Consider the following 18293-nt stretch of genomic DNA (forward strand, 5'->3'; position numbering starts at 1 on the left):
TTATGTCACTATCTTTCATTTCCTTCTAAGAACCCAGTGATGCTAATTCTGCCATAAGAAAGTGATTAATCCAGCAGGAACCATGAAGAAGACTAAGTAGATAGACAGTTGCCAGAACTTATAACTGTTTTCCCTAATCACACATCAATCTCAACTTGTCAAAGAGCTATTTTCAAAGCATAGCACAATTTCATATTGGGGAAAAAATTACATTCGAGGGGTCATTTCAATGTTTAATAGAGACTTCTGCCTGGAATGGCATGGGACAATCATTATGCCATGATTCTCATTCACGATATGACTCAAAATATTAGTAAAAATATCAGCAGCAGCCTGCCACAAAGAATAGCAGCAACATACACCTAAATAAAGCCATGGAAATGAATAGCAAGTACTTTTGATCACCGCCACACACCAGAAGATGTTTGCCAAAGTATGTTAAAGTATTGCAAAAACACAACTGAACAGAAAAAACCCAAAACCAAACCCCAAAACATTGTCTGGTTGAAATACATGGAATAGTTGCCTGAAATTTCAGGTGTTTAAAAAAAAAGGGAAGCCCTTTTTTGAGGTGAAATCCTCAAACAAGGATAACCTGCACAAAGAAGTTTGAGGGAGGGGTGTTTATTTTATTTTAAACATATTAAGGCTGTCTTTTTATCTATGTCCCTTCAAATCATATAAGAGTTCTTTGTATCCTAGATATATTTTTTGACCAATGATTTGCATCACTGCTGCCCATTTTGCTAGTCATGTGCTTCATAAAAACTTCACAAATAATGCTTGTGTTGTAACCATTCCTGATTTAATATGAAAGTCAGAATTTCAGTTCAAACCCTCAGGGAAACTCAGCTGGATTTACTGTAAATCTTTGCCAGTGCTTTGGAAAGAGTCTGCATAGCAAAACACCCACCCAAATCCACTCTTAACTAAGCCAAGATGGCAATAAACTCAATAAACTGGAAAAAGAAAAGGCACTATACTATAAGCTAGCTTCCAGAACAGGAAGGACATCTTCAAATGGACATTCTCTTCATACATCTTTTAATTCTCATCCCCCAACTCCTAACATTGAAATCAAATGCAATGTAAGTAGACAAATTCTCCTTACCTGTAACTTCAAACAACTTTACTTCTGTGTCCTGTTCTGAAGTGCTTTACAGGCACTAGTAGGGGTTGTTTGCAAAATTCCCACAGAAACAGAACCCGGAAGTGGAAAACGTGGGTGCTTGCTAGGGAGGTTGAACACAAACCGAAAACCTTGAGCTTCAAGTTTCCTTCTATAGTTACAGAATCACAGATTACCCTGACCTAGAAGGACCAAGTCCACAAAGTCCACAAGGACCAAGTTCAGCTACTGGCCCTGCACAGCACCATTCCCAAAGGTCACACCATGTGCCTGGCAACATTATCCGAAGATGTCTTCTCGAACTCAACCAGGCTGGTGCTGTGACCACTTCCCTGGGGATCCTGTTCCAGTGCCCAACCACTCTCTGGGGGAAGAACCTTTTTCTAATATCCAACCTAAACCTGCCCTCACACAGCTTCTAGCCATTCCCCAGGGTCCTGTCACTGGTCACCTCAGAGGACAGATCAGTGCCTGCTCCTCCCCTTCCCCTCATGAGGAACTTGTACCTGCAGTGAGGTCTGTCCTCAGTCTTCTCTTCTCCAGGCTGAACACACCAAGCAGCCTCAGCTGCTCCTCGTATAGCAAAACCCTCAACACTGGGGGTGAAGCCACCCCAGCTCAGAGCAGAGCAGGACAATCCCCCTTCTTGCCCAGCTGGCAATGCTGGCTGTGCCTGATACACCCCAGGGTAGCCTCCTGGCCAACCTATCCTTTCCCTTCTTCCTTTCCTATGCCTACCTAGATCTCCTCAGACAACATGTGAGTAGCAATGAGCATTGTGAAATCTCAAGGATATTATTTGTGTTGATAATAATGAGTCACTTCACATATTGTGACTCACAAATTTATTAAAATTTTAAATATAATCAGAATCACAATAATGAAGATGATGGTATATTGATCGAACTTTTCTCTTTTTCCTGTTTTTCCTCTGTATCATCAATACTCAGCTATTCTGTTGGGAGGTTTATTTTCTACCTGTAAATGAGTAATCTAGAGTTCATGTTTCAGCATCCATAATAAGATTTTTATAAATTTTAACAGATACTCACAATGTTCCTGGCCAAGTAAAACTCACTAGTCTTCAAAAGTAACTTTTCCAATGCAGATTTTCTGGGTCACAGGGGATTTTTATTTTGTCATAAAAAGACATTTTTATAACACTTTATGCATTTGGCTTATTCTGTTTTGATGGTAGTAGAAACATTCAGATCAAGATGACTCAAGATAAGCTGAAAAGCCCTAACTTTTCACTGATGAAAGGAATGTAGTCAAACACTGATTACCACATGATTTAGATACCATCACATTGTACTGAACATAGATTTAGGTATGATAGTGAAAAGCTTATGCATAGCCTAAAGAACACAATTCCCTTAGTTGAAACCATACATCTTGCTCTAACACCAGCAATGACAAACGAAAACTCCATGAACTCTCTCATTCACCAAAATCAGTATGTTTTACAAATACTATCTTACCGTCACAAGTAACAAAACACTTATATAAGAATATTTTTAGTTTACAAAGACGCAGAACTTGAAACTTCTTACCCTTCTGCATAGCACAGCTCATTTGTGTGGTAGAAGAAAGGATAGTAATATTCTGTAATTCAGCAGCCTACGCATGGTTAAGACAACATCTATGTAGAAGTTTCACACATTTTAAGGCTGTAAATGGAATGAGGAGCAATGGTAGGTGCTAGAGAAACACAGTGATGCACTCAGTTTCTTTTTATTCTAGTAAAAGGGAGACATCAACTAAAACAGCAGCAGCTCCATCATGGAGGTGTAAAGATGCACTGGGAGCAATAGCTCACTTCTCAGATGGATGTGTAAATAGAAAATAAGCATAATATAAACTAAAAACGAAACCAGAATCACTGGCTCCTAACTGCTCAGCCATCTTTCGGTCACAACAAATATGATGTAATAAAGACAACACAATTATAGAGCTAGGAAGTGATCTTTTACACACGTGCAAACTAGAAAGCAATAAATCAAAACACTTTGTGATTGAGGCACACTATGAGAAGAGTCATGGATACACAGGGTAGCACTTTCTTCTGTCCCCAAGCAGTTAATGTATGAAAACCCAGTATAAATTCAAGTCTCTGAGTACTTTTATTGAAAACAACAACAATAACAAAACAAACAACAACAACAACAACAAAACCCACACAAAAAACCCCCAAAAGAGGCATCAAAATGTAACAAAAAATTTCAAACACATGGCACTATTGAAGAATAAACAATACTGCTTTCAGGCCTAGCCAAGGGATTACCGTTACACAGAGAAATCAAGGCTGACTTCTAAAAATCTAAAAATAATTCTAAGAATGCTTCCCATCTCTATTCTCTGGACAAGAGAAAACAAATGAAGAGACTTAGCGTCTACATGCCATCTAGGTCATTGGTATTGCACAACCTTCCTTTCAAAAACACTTCAAACAAATTCCTATATGGGATATTCACAGGCTTTAACTGATTAAAAACAAGTGCAAGATATGAAGTATCCTCTGGAAGTACAAAACAGGTCTTTTTTGAGAAAAAGGCCCTGTCTTCCTCATGAAGCAAAAGAGAATCTGACAGTCTGACCAGATACTTTCTATTAAATACAACTCATTAAATATTTACTCACATGCCACTTTATATCAGAATGTTGGATAGCTACACAAGACATTCACACAAGACACTTAATTCTGCATTTCTCACATAAGTTGTGAAGCAACACACATCACTAGGATAAATACACCTCTGTAGCAAAGGGCCATGTATGTTATTTTCTTTATCATGGGCTCCAGCTCTCTATTACCTCCAAATTATTAAAACAGGAACAGACTTGCCATCGTAACTCTTTCTATGCTGTGAAGACACAACACACGGGAACATTTCTGACTTCTGGCTGTTATCTTACCCTCCAACACCTTATCACACTATGCCTGAAAGTTTTACTATCAAAAATTTTTGGACTGAAAAAACCCATGAGTTAGCAATCTTTTATTAATTATTTTATTCTCCCTTTGCATTAAAGGCTACAGGCTGCACACACACATTCAAACAAAAACAAAAAGGTAAACAGTTGTCCATTCAATTATTATAACTTAAAACAGACTCAAAGCAAACACATATATTGGTAGTTATAATCTAAAATCACTGTAGCTGAAATTCGTTACTAGAAAGTATGATCTATTACAATATTATTATTTATAATACTCCCATTCTCAAGATTATCTTTTCAACTGCTTTGCTGTATGCACTGGTCCCTTCATAGTACTGAGTAAGTGAAGTCACAGTTCTAGCTATGACTGATCTGTTCTCATCTATGCTGCAGGCTAAAATATCACCAACCTGTATGCATTTTGGTGTAGAGAAGACTAACTGCTTCATGGAAGAATGGATGGCTCAATTCTTATCTGAAATACAGACAGCCTTCAACTTAAGGTTTGTGTTGGGTCATGTATCCTTGTCATGCCCAACTTTCTTAGGTATCTGCAGACAAGCTATCTACTATCTCCATGCTTTGGATTATGACCTGCAAAATTGAGATAAACATTCTTATTTCAATTTTGAAGGACAGAAAATTTTAAAATATATTATGTGTTTTTGAGGTATCTCACACAATGCTAATGAGGTCCTTATATAAAAAGTAGTTGGCACTTGTTTAGTTGAAGACATTTTGTAAACACTAAGTTCCATAAAAATTATCTTCACACTACTAGGCAATATCTTTTGAGTTTCTTAAATGTCTCAGTTTCTTTTACGCGACTCTGAGCTGCTGTAAAATTAGGAGCAATGCATGTGGTACAGCAGACATGCATTTTGTTCTCAGGTACACCTCCTCTCCTCTACTGATAAATAAGCATAGTAGTTTTTCAAATAAGACCAAAGTTTTAATTCCTTGGAAAATATTATGTAGGTTATAAAATAAGGGTGGGTATTGAAACAAAAGTATGGTATATTAATTATATTGACCATCAAGAGATTCAAAATGCACCTTCCTTTCACATATTCCCATCTATAAAAACAGGTAATTTGAAATCACTCTCCCTGGCTTCCCAAGCCCTTCAGGCAATCACTTGTCCTAAATATGAACACATGTGCTGCTTGTGTTCCACATCAGACAAAATTAACATTTTTTTACTTCCTTCTGGAAGCATTTGAAAACCTAAAAGGTTTACTCAGGGTAACATATGCTGTCAAAAAATAGGCCATATTTATCAAGCAACAATGAAGGTATATTTGGGTGATAGACCAAGAATTCCATCTTGCATGAACTGGCATACACTCAGAAGGGAACCTACTTTTGCTTTAACAAGCAGTCTCCCTTTAACAAGCAAAACAGGAGTGAAGAAATTGCAGGACATAAAAGAAAACTGAGCTTTCAACAAATTAATTCTACAGTTGTTGTCTCTCAAACATTATCTGCCCTCTGCCAAAGGTGTCATCTATGCTGTGAAATTTAGATACACAGATAAATAGATATCTTTAAAAATATTGACAAATATCCCCCAGTTAAAAACTCTCTGGGCAATTAGGAGAAATCAAACCTCTTCAGTGAGGAAGTGATCACTTCAAAAGTAAATCTTGAGGATGAATGACTAAGGCCTGGTTCAGCAAAACATTTTATATATTAATGGCTTCACCATGTTTGTCAGAAGTACAGCCAAAGCACAGAGAAACCAAGTAAACAAAAACAATACAACTATAGTTACTGCATAACTGGCACTACATGTAATTTTTTTCTTTGAAATAAACAGGATCCTGAGCATGGAAACATTTAATACTCTCTAGCTGTACTTAATTTTCTTTTGAAATATGGATGACAGAACATGAGGCCTTCATCAATGTTCCATGCTAAGACCATTTTTCATTCCAGTATTTATGAGTGAAGAAGAAAACCAACTCTAAGAAAAATTCTTTACACGTTATCCAGCATATTTAGAGCATGCAGCCTGAAGAGTATGCAAAATATAGTTCATAAAACCAAAACATTAAATTTTTTAAGAAGCAAAAGTATTGGAATTCAAATTTCAACACGGAACTTGTGTCTCATGACCAAACCATCTCATAGAATCGAAGTGGCAACAAAAAATGGTTCCTGCGGTTGGGACAGACATATCACCTTCCTCTTTACACATCTGTTAGGATTACCAAAAATGATGGAGCTCACACATCTGCATTGCTTTTCTGTGGGCTTTCCCCACAACATCTCTTAAAGGAACATGGTTGATGTAGAGCTCTAATAACTTTAATTGAAAATGCCCAGTGAATGCCTATATTTAAGGCAGAAATGGGGAAAAGATACCCAGAGCAAGGTAATTGCCTAACCTTTATTTTCAGAAAGCAATTTTTCCAGATAAAAATAAAAGCTTTTCTCGAAAAATCACTCTGAGCTCCAGCACATAATGAGGACAAAAAAAAAATCTTGTAGTTAATTAAGCAAATTGTCACTGGCAATAATTTTTAAATCAAAAGTATGTAAATTTAAGTGTATATACATATATATATGTATATACACTTAATATAGTGTGTATACTTATATATGTATATACACTCTATATATACACACACATATATATATATGTCTACACAAACAAACACACAGTAATGTTAAGAAGTAGTCTGGTTTCAAATGTTGGTACAGGTTTCACAAAACCTGCATGTGAAGCATGTGATGAGATGAGATAGACAGTCGTGATCAGTCACTCGGTTTGTGTCCACATGAAAAGTAACACAAGAAAATATATGCAGCACAGACCAAATGAGTACAGTACAATTTACACACCTTTAAGAATTTAATCCTGTTCATTTAGTTAAAGCAACAAAGAATGCATTTGCTTTCAACTGCGAGCTACCTTCCTCCTCCAAAAGAGCTTCTTACGGGACTCTAGGGGAAGGAGAGAATGACAGTATTTTAAGTTGTACCCATGACTACTTTTAGTACTGTGGCCATGAAAAAACAGATTGAGAACTACCAAAACCTTTTTAACAGGTTATGCAAAAGGCCAAGCCTTTACCTTTTGTACATTACTTTAAAAAAACAATGTCTGCACTTACTGACTACTACACATGTGCTTTTACTATATAGCATGTGAACATAAACCAAACTGAAAATAGACATACAATGAGGACAATAGCTAAGATCAATCCTCAAAAAATAGTTAAGCCTATTTATGTTAATGTGTAATAACTATAAGATTGAAATAAAACACATGTAAAACTGAAATAAAGCACACATTTGAGCCAGCAGACCAGTAAGCTTCCTTAGTAGTCATTTTAGTCAATCACATCAAGAAGAACCTGGGGACATTTAAATCAAGGAGATTATTCAGCTGGCATGCACAAGTGTATATTCTCAGCTAATAAAAAATCCATAGGAAAAATCTGTAGGAGAAAACTTATGGAGTGTTTGAATGCAGTGCACCACTTTTTTCCAAATGTGGTATGCTGCTCCAGTTGCAAATGCCCTGAAAGGGACAGCCTTCTTTCTGCTCCCAGAGCTCACTACATCACCACTCAGAAATCACTGTGTAAACATTGGTGGAGGCATACACTTGCAAAGTATTAAAAACTATCAAGTGCTTTTTGGCTTTTTTTTCTATTTGAGAAAGAATAAAACTGTTCTCACATTTTCCATTTCCCTTCTTATTAAAGACAAAACTTCTTTTTATTAAGCTAAGGTATGAATGATCATGTTTCAACCACCAAAAAAATAGGGCTTTATAACGAGAAACAGCACCAGACTGAAAAAGTTAGTGGCAGCAGTCAATCCCAGTAGTGTTGCTCTAGATAGCATCATATGGGAACATACACAAACACAACCTTAAAAGTGCTCCATCACAAATGTGTAACTAATTCTTCCTACAAATCAAAAGCAATAAACCCCTCCACTGAAACTGCCTTTTTCTGCCTTTCTGGACAAACCTTGTATTTTACAACACAGTGGCCTTAATCTACCATTGCACAGGATAGTTGCTTACTTGGACAACTATAATTAACAGTGATGTAAATATCTGCAAACTTTAAACTATTTCAAGACACAGCCATGCCGGCCTGAGGTCTCCTAATTTAGATATGGTCATCTCAGAGTCAGAAAGGGAGCAGAAGCATTCACATATGCATGGGGATAAATTGCTTCATTGATCTAAAAATGTAGCCTCATGAGAACATTCACTTTTTGACAACACGTATCTGGGAAGCTCCATATGAAAAGCAATTCCTTACTAAGAGGAATGGGTGCTACCGTAAAGAAAACTATGATTCTGGCATACCACTACTGGAAATAAGATACAGCTGATACTGTGGTTAGGACTGGACTATTAAAAAAATACTAAACCAAAAATTTCACACTCGTTGTTTTGTTTTGGTTTGGGTTTTTTTTACACACAGACACAGTATTTTCTTGTTCTATTAGATGTTTCTTAGGTGAATTCTGAAGCAGCACTATCCTGAAAAACAACAGTTCTTTAGAAAAGGACAACTAAAAAGTTTCTAAATAATTCACAAATACAAATATATTTTTAGAAATGGAGAACTAAATACTAAAATTGTTTAGTTCCAATGGCCTGAAATTATATTTTTATGTACTCATTAAAAAAAGCTTTTAAATGACAGTGTGTATTTCCCAGGCAGCTTAACAACATTTAATGCAAATCAGATCTTGTACATGAGCTGGGAAAAATTTACCATTCAAATTTCTGAGTGAGAAAGGAATTAAATGTTTTCTGTAATCAGTGAAGCCCAGTGTACAGGGTTCCTAGAAAGTTCTGTGAAATTAACAGAATTTGGTACTGCAAATAACACCACTGAAGCATCTCTAAACAACAATTTAGGATTTTTCACCATGTTTCTCTTAGCTGTTAAGCAGTGCACAAGATCACCACATTATTTCAGTTTTGATCCTTGCTTTGAACCTTAGTTTGGTAGATTCAAATAAAAAAATTCATTTTGACAAACAAAAAATAAATGCCCATTAAAGATTTAATGTAATTTTTATGCACTGTATGACAATAGTTGTTACCTGAATTAGCAGAAGCACACCATCCTGAATAAATTTTATAGTTAACTAAGAGCTCCTTTATACGACACGGTATTTTTTATCAGTATTTCTTATGAGACTTCAAAATATTTTCTACTTGAAGTATAACAAGACAACTCATTTTAGAGAATTATAAGATTTGTTTCTTGTGTTTCACTTATGGTGGTGAATTCATCATTAAAGGGCAAAGATAGCATTTATCATTAGTCATATATACGACAACTAGATTTGGGTTTTTATTTTTTATTAAAACTTGAAAGCAATATCAACAAAGTCATTTATGCTCAGGTTATTAAGAGAGCTTAAATATTGACAACTATAAGTCTCTGGAGTGACACAAAGGATCAATAGCAACAACCAATAGGAAAAAAAATTCAAAGTCACATTGCTAGTAAAACTAGCAGACAAACTTTTAACACAAGAAAACTATTTCTGAGAAAGCAGCAGAAATTATTCTAGAAAAGTTGACTCACTCTCTGAAGTTTCAGTATATAATCAAAACTAAAACTGAAACAGTCAAATGCAATTTTGATCATATGCAGGAAACACGTCCCTTATCTAGTGTGAATATATATGCATGCTTATTTCAGTGTTTTTCCTAAATCCTGTGTATCCTTGTTCTCTCATCTAATGACACTTTTTATACTACTGAAATATGATCAAATCAGCTTTTATGTTTTGACACTGAACGTCATGTAAAAGTGAATTAGTCTTCTAGAGAAAAGATGCTTCTCCCCAGTAGATAGAGATGGCACACCACAATTCCACTAGTCTGACTAGAAGATCATTCTGCCTAACATGGACAGGACAACAGAATCTTTTTTTTCAAGCAGACACAGTCAGCTATTAAAACAAACATCACCATCATAACAACACTATTTAACACTTCTATCATACTCTTCATTACAAAACACTGCTTATTTTAACCAAGTAATTCTTATCAACTCTGTTACACCTTCTCTAAATTTCATACACAAACAGCACTCTGTATTGATTCACATACTGGCTGCTAAATGTGCTGACCAGATAAATGACAACCTGGAGAGACAGCATAATATTAAATGAGGAGTAAAAAATGTACAAGAATAGAAAGCAGGACAAAAGTAGAAATGCAAAGGGTGAGTGTGTTTAAGTTTGTGTACGTGTACACTTATTGTAAGAAGAGTAGCTACAGAGATCTATAAGCAGAAAACACAGTGAGCAAAAGGTAACTTTTTTTCAATTTTTCAGCTTGTTTTTCCATTTTTTTCAAACAGATAGAGAGATTGAAAGTAAATAAAAAGGGGTGAACAATACCAAAGGTGACCAAATGAGTCAAAAGAAGACAGGAAAAGACATGAGGTGTGAAAAAGAAGTAGGAAAGAAAAAGTTGGCATAAAAGGTGTTAAGAAAATAACACCTTTTTCCATTTCAGAGATAGAACAGCAGTTTCAGAGAGGACAGCAAAAAGGTTAGAAATTTAAAAAAGCTTAAAAACAAACAAACAAAAACCTAAATAAAGAAGAAGAGCAAAAGTATGAGAACCCTGAGTTATTTGGCAAGAAGTCTTGCACACTCATCGATTCTGTTCCGCTGCCGTAACCCGCCGTGCGGATCCACACTGGAGAGCAGCACCACACCTTCCTACACAAGCTTCTCCACTGGTTCCTCCTGAGCACACTTAACACTGCAGCCACATAGTTTTATCTAGCACATGGTACTCTCAAACGTTTTTTAAATACGTATAAACGTTTGTAAAGTCAACTCCTACAAACTTAACTGTTTAGAAGGCAACTTCTTTCAAGAAGCAATTCCTCAGCAGTTGTCAGCAACCTTTCCTTCACCATTCTGTTTCACTTATTCCATATAGTTATCTTTCTGTCCTAGAGTTTGTACTTGGACACAGGTGCTTTGATTTGGTGGTGACTCAGTATAGCAGTGTCATCCACCTTATATTAGAAATAGGAGTTCCAATCACAAAGAAGAAAAATAACAGTGGAAAATTGGACAGCATAGGCACATGAAACCTTAGAGGAAAATCCAACAGTACAGGCAGATGGAAGTTTAGAAACTACATATAAAAATTTAGTGCTTGTTTTGAAAGTTTAGAAGCCACATTTAATAAGCTGGTGCTTGTTTTGGAAGGATAAGCAAGATCAAAGCAAAGCTCAGTTTTCAAGGTGTAGCAAAATATATCAGTATCCTTATTTTAATCACAGTTGTAATATGAGCTGCTATCAGCTCTACGGCTTCTCTGTTTATTATCACTTGCCTTCTCATCTCCCTCTTCCCACTCAACATCTTTATTTCTATTTCTCTGCTATCTTCAAGGTTGCCTTACTTTTCCATTACATGCTTTTCTCTTTCTTGTTCTCTTGTTCATCTCTGAAAATACTTTAACTTCTATATAATGCCATTTCTTCTATAAGTGGACACAACTAAAAATCAAGAATTCTCATAGAAGAGAGGTTACCACCACCTACACTGAGTAGGAGTTGCACTGGCAAGTCAGGGTTGGAAACCTAGCGCAACCAACTCTGAAACCAAATAATAAAGCTCAACTAGCACCTCACTCTTTTTTCTCCTCTATTCTCTTACCTGTAACTGTATTGAAAAAGTCACCATTGCAATGGCCAAACTTTTAGGCAACATAAAGAATTCCAAACTCAGTGAACAGTCAGTGGTTGACTGTCAAAAGATTATTGTTACGCCTCTTCCTTCCCATGTGGTTAAGTACCTTGCAAATGCAGTATTGCCAGCCTTCATTGGATCTCCATAAATTATTGATACTTATAGATATCAGAAGACAATGGTTATGCTTGCCTTCAATTTTAATTCGTATGTCTACTAACAGACCTTGTTCTAGAATTACTGTTTGAAAAAACAATGAGTATATCTTATGTTTACACATCAGGTTTTGCATTTCTATCACTGCAAGGTATATGCTGAAGTTCTCTCTCACAAACTGTGGAAGACTTGGAGAACAACATCCTTAACACAAAAGGAGTTTTATCAGTAGAAAGGAATTTTGCACTAATGAAGCTTTCTCCTATAGAAAGAGACTAGCATTGGTATAACAGCATAAGGCACTTTTAAACCTACTGTTCAGCGTACCAGAGGATCTTCCATCCTCTTTTAAATGCACCATTTATAAACTGCTTCAAAATGTATGCAGTCTGGTTTGCACTAGTTATTGATGGTTATTTGTACCATCAATGCAGTATGCTCACAAATTACCAAGGCAATACAATTTTTATCTTTAAAAAATCTTCTTCATCTTAGCATAAAATGATTGTAAATAAAAATGCTACATATACACACAAACACACTGACATACAGAAAATAAACAGAAATGGAATTACCAGGTAAAACAGTTTATGCTATCTCTCTCTATTTAGATGACACTATTCTAAAGTACATCATCACAGAACATCTTTCCTAAATTATGTACTCCACTTACAAAATAAAAGTTGTGAATTAAAGGACGCTACTTGGAAGTTTTTAACTAATCATGAAGGTGGTAAATCATCCACCCACAACAATGCACTTTGTGGACATTTGTCATAAACTTGCAATGCCCATACTAAGGCAACACATCAGAGGAGCTGGCAGTCGTTCTACCAGGAAGAATTTAGCTACAGAAACAGCAATGATTCATTATGCATTTTAGAAGCACTGTCGAAACTGCAAATCAACACACTACTATTTTAATCCTTTAAAGGTTACAAGAACTTTCAAATACAATAATAATTTTTTTTTCAAAATCAAAACAAGCAAAAAAAAAAATCACAGTTGTAATAACACATTTGGAAGTGCATCTTTATTCACCATTTTGTCCCTCAAGGGGCAGAACACAGCTATTTAGTATCAACTGACTACTTACCTCTCTACTTGTAATTTAAATTTTCAACTCAAACTTATTGTACAGGTCTTTCACAACAGATTAATTAAAATTTACTGATTTAAAACCAGTTTAAATTCAGTTATATTCAGGTTTTTTAATCCTCTGTAGTAATTTTTAAAATAATCATCACATTTTAATAAATTGAAATCTATACTACAAATCGATGATTTTCAAACTCACCCTCTGAATGAAGAGTCAACAACACAGTCCAAATATTTTGTTTCAACGTACACATCACATCTATTGTTGTCCGAAAATCTACCATGAAAACTGTCTCTCGTCTACCAGTATCTGAAAATAGTGCTTCAGGTCCTGTCAAAAGCTCTTAAGGGCTGTATTTCTCTGCACCCTTGAAAACACCCTTCTCTTTCCTCCTTAGAATGTTCCAGTTAAATACAAATAGATGAAAATTCTGTCTCCTGAACACAGACATCTAAAAAGGCTATTAATTTATTGCCATTACATCTACATAATGACTCTGAAACTTTATTTTGTAACATCCATTTACAATCATCTTATTGAAGACACTAAGTAACATCTCTACCAAGCTTAAGAAGGCATAATCAGGAAGCTATCTGGATCTTCCGCCCTTTGTCCCATTACACAAACTGACATCATGATTGCTTACCTGCTGGAAAACAACTTCATCCTGCTTCATTTTCTTTTTGCTGCTTTTTCTGATCCTCCGGTTTGTCTGAATCCATTTTGTGACCTGGAGTTCAAAATCATGGTGCTTTTTTAGGTAGAAGAAGCAACCTGATTGTAGTTACTCAGCATTAGATATCTATAAAGACACTCAAGACAAGTTTTTTCATTGCTTCACTGGAAAAGAAAAAGCACTTTTCTTCTCTTAAGTGATGTGGTCGGAGGTAAGCTGGTTATACCTGTACATGATCAAAATGTGAGGTGATGTTCTTCATCTTAGAGCTTTTGGTTTAAGGGGCTTTGCACAAAGAACATTTTGATGTGAGACCGGGTTGCCAAATGGGAAGTTATCGTTGCAATGTGAAAAACTCCTGGGGAAAACCTCTGCACTTTATCCCTTGCACCTTCTATTTCAAGTAAGCGATTTATTTCCAGCCACCCACTCGAACATTGTTCCAGACTGCCAACGCCAAATTTGGATGGCATGGTTATTATTTAATAAGTAGTAACACTTGGTGGGGCTTTTTTCCCCCATACCAATATTTTTATTCTTAATACGAAAGCAACTGTTTTTTAAAGCAAAAGCGTGGCAGGGTGAGGATGGTGTGTAAGGCAGAAAACTCCAGGAGCAGATCTGCAAGGGGAAGAAGCGGGTGCAACATAACAGCTGCGAAAGGTTTCATCCTCACCTCGCCGCTCACTTGCTGGACGAGCTGACACTCCTTCCAGGTCTCTCCCTCCTCCAGCAGGGGCTACGCGGGGGAGAAAGCGCACGGTGAGGCGGGACGGTCCGCGGAGGATCCGCGATGCGCTCCGCTCCCCGGGCCCCGAGGCGGCAGGCGCGGGGGAAGCGGGGTCCGCCTGCCGCCGGTCCCCGGAGCCGCGCCCGCTCCTTTCCGCCTCGTCCCGTTCCGTCCCACGCCATGCCGCCGTTCCCGGGCTCGGCAGCAGCACACCGCAGCCCTCGCTAGGAAATGAAACACCTCCGCAGGGTCCCCCGCCCCCGCGCCCCGGCCCCCGGAGCCCCGCGGGGAGGAGGAGCCTGCCTTACCGACGTCAGGGCCCGCCGGCTCCGGGGCGGCCCGGCCGGGGCACCGCGCCTCAGACAGCCCCGGCCGGGCGGCCGCGGGCCCGGCCCGGCTCGGCCCCGCCCGGCCCGGGCACTGGCGGTACTGCTGCCAACCCGCGCTCCCTTCGACAGCGTCTCCGACGGGACGGCCATTCATAACCTCCACATCCATGCTCGTCACGGTTTGCAGACTAATTACTAACGATACGCTCTCTCTTCGAGACTCTCACTATGGAAGCCGCTTCCCTATGACCCCTCCTATAAACATGCTCTGTCACAGGTCTTTACGGACAGACGAATGGCCTAGTGCGGATAGCTCAAGAAAGCATCAGCACCACTAACTGCTTCAACACTGGCCTTGGTACTTGCTCTCGCCTCCAGAATCCAACCACTAAACTGCCTTGGAGGGTCTGAAATGCACATTAAAAGCGAGATCCAAAGCAGCTGTGTAGGTATAGTGCACCACAGCAAGCCCTTGATCGAGGTCTCGGCTAAAGGCTTTATTTATTCAACAAGATGCTGTGAGCAGGTAATTAAATTTAGGCATAGGACTTCAGGTATTCTTGCACGCTCAGAAAAGGATATTCAAATTCCAGCATGTTGGGAGATACTTATGTCAACCATGCAAAATCCAAATACTATTAAATCCTAAATCAGGATTTTATCAAGTGCTTTTGTGTTTATATTTAAAAAACAAGAGGCAGTAAAGGATAGAGTGTATAAAACTTGTTATAGTTAAAATTATATTACAAAAGTCAGTATTTTAAGAGTGATTGATAGTCTTTTGAAAATTATTTGTGCTCTTATACTATATATTGCTATAATCTCTGAAAGCTTTGAAAAGAAATCTCTTTTTTGCTCTAGCAAAAAAATAGGGCACATTAAAGTATGTGTGTAAGCAAACCCTCAATACATAAAATTAGATATACTTTGTAAACAGATAAGTAAATAAAGGTAGATCCAGCAAGTGTGTAGTAAATCTTGAGAGTATCCTTTTATCACTTGAAAAAAAAATCTCTCCTAGCCTTTTTGTTTTACTGCCACAACATCCTTTTTTTAAGATCAAAAGCTTTAGATCAAAGCTGAGATCAAACTCAATGCTTTAAATAGAAGCAACTTCACTATGAAGCATTAAACAAAGAACTTTTTAACAGAGATATCACAATAGAAGATCTTACTGTAGTTTTTTATTTCACACTTACAACAGGTCTACTTGAAACAAGTATAAACAACATGTTTTTATTTTGTAAAGCCACAACAGATTTTTCTACTAAATGGTAATTCTGAAAGTGCCTATAAATTGACTCTTGAACTGAGTGTATTTAAATGAAGAAAGAAGAACAGAACATAGTTCAAAGGCAGTGAATAAAAAAATATGTTAATGGCAAACACAAATCAATGCAACTGCTTAAGCAATATTTCCTTGGATCAGTTAACAGATTAGACTGTGCATTCCCATAGAAGTAGTTATAGGAAACACTGGACCATAGAAACAATGAAACATATTTATACTTTAAGTCCTTTAAAGAATTGCACTTCCTTTCCTGTCAAACATTTTGAGAAAACTAGGGGGAAAAAGGTAACAAGAGACATTGATTTTCAGACCTGCAGATCCTGAGGCTGATTTGGGATGAAAATCCACAAACACACAAATATACTGTGTGTTCAAACTCAGAGAAGGCTCCTGTTTTCTTGTTAGTAGTTGCATAGCAGTGAAGGAAATTCAAGAGGAATTGTTACTGACTTTTTACGGTAAAGTACTTTGTGTGGCCAACATCTGGGGACCCTTGGTGCAGATTGCTGTGCACATCTTAACTTGAACATTCACCTACAAGATGATAGCACTGCAGTGTAAGGTAAGAGCCAACTTGCCCATACAGATAGCCTGCAGAAAACAAAAAGCAGTGGCGGAAATAGGGTGGGCTTAACAAGCGGTGGTCACAGCACACTGGCAGTGTCTCTTATCAGTCAACTCTTATCTCTGCTTATTGGTGTGTCAATAAGATTGAGTTCATAACCAGAGCAAGAACTTTTGCTGGGAGGGGGAGAGAGCAGGTAAGAGGGAGAGGAGTTAGAGGAAAAGAAAAGGGGAGCCGTGAAAGAAGAGGGAACAAGGCAAAGAAAAGAAGAGGAGGAAGGATGTTTTAAGAACATTTTGTCTCCTACTGTATCCCTCCATACTTGAAAAGCTTACTTACACCAGATAAAAGGGTGAAGTCACACCCAATTTAAAATGGGAATGAAAATTACTACATTACCCTCCATCAACAGTCCTATTTGCTGTCCATGACACTGGCTGTCATATTTGAATCACTTCACAATAGAAATTTAGAAATTACTCCATCCTGCATGTCCTTGGGAAGACTGTCTTTCAGAGACTGCTAATGGATCTGTCCTATAAACAGATCTGATGGGGAACAAGCATACATGTCAAATCATGTTAGGATCCCTCATTCTTGCAGCAGCAGGATTAAATAGAACTGAATTTTGAAAATATGGGGGAGAAGGTAGCACTTTCTACAAATTGGGTAAATACAGACTAAATATGCTGGACATGGGCAGTGATTTACACCAGCTCTTACTTAGGTCAGACCAGATCCCAAGTGTACAATGAACATGCAGAATCATACATAGCCTAGAAAACCAGAGAGTATTTTTGCAGCAAACACCTCTTGCATTTTACATTGAAACAAACTGTTTTTAAATTGTTCTGGCTGTGATGGCTACTAATGGTATTTCATAACTCAGTGAAAAACTATAATCATGAACTTTACATAGGTTGCCTGTAACTTCAACTCCTCTGTGCTACTCTTATGCAAAAACAACCAGTACTGATAAAGTAAGAAGGTAGTTTTACCTAAGGTGAACATTGAATGTATACCATTTTGTTGGCTTTCCAACAGTCCTCAGATAATGGAAGGCAAAAAGAAAAAATGGAAAATGCGGGAATAAAAATCTTTACTGTAAATGAACTTCGGAAGAGCTCCTGCAAAGTAGAGGAAATTGACAACCAATGCAGTCAAGTCATTTTCCAACCTCTCATTTCTAGAATCTAAATTACTGAATTTTACATCACACATACAACCTCAACATTTGTATGTTTAGATCTACATAGACACCAGCAAATCTGGAGAGAAGTCATTTTCTCCTACAAAATATACCTAACTTCACCAGTACACAAATTGTCAGTTTTGTACCTTTCTACACATTTCCATTGAACAGAAAACAAAATACAGATTCCCCCCATCAGTTTCATTCTACCATACTAGAATGGCACAGACTACTTTCTCAGACATCAGAAAAAGATAATTTAAAGGGGAATAAAGAGGATAATTTATAGGGGGGGAAAAGGACAATAGTTTAAATTAGGAAATTAGTTTACTTGTAAACGAAGGATACATTTTCTCAGAATAATCTGTGTGACCTGAAAATTGTTTCAGCAGGAAAAATGTGACTTCTAATCTTCTGTTAAAAAAGAAAATACAGAAAAGTATTTTATTTGGTAGCTCACTGGATGATTAAGTATT

The 18293-nt window shown here is 37.3% G+C and overlaps 1 protein-coding gene across 1 annotated transcript in view; it reads right to left on the reverse strand.

Annotated features, from left to right (window-relative positions):
* AOPEP (aminopeptidase O (putative)) overlaps positions 1-18293 on the reverse strand; it is a 177110-nt gene that overhangs the window by 69387 nt on the left and 89430 nt on the right. The window contains exons 11-12 of the mRNA XM_058823596.1: positions 14387-14449; positions 13681-13764 (exon numbers count right to left, since the gene is read on the reverse strand). Of these exons, the coding sequence (XP_058679579.1) occupies positions 13681-13764; positions 14387-14449 (147 nt within the window). The remainder of the gene's footprint in view (positions 1-13680; positions 13765-14386; positions 14450-18293) is intronic.

The sequence above is a fragment of the Ammospiza caudacuta genome, chromosome Z (genome assembly GCF_027887145.1).
Source record: "Ammospiza caudacuta isolate bAmmCau1 chromosome Z, bAmmCau1.pri, whole genome shotgun sequence".
NCBI classification, from domain to species: Eukaryota; Metazoa; Chordata; class Aves; order Passeriformes; family Passerellidae; genus Ammospiza; species Ammospiza caudacuta.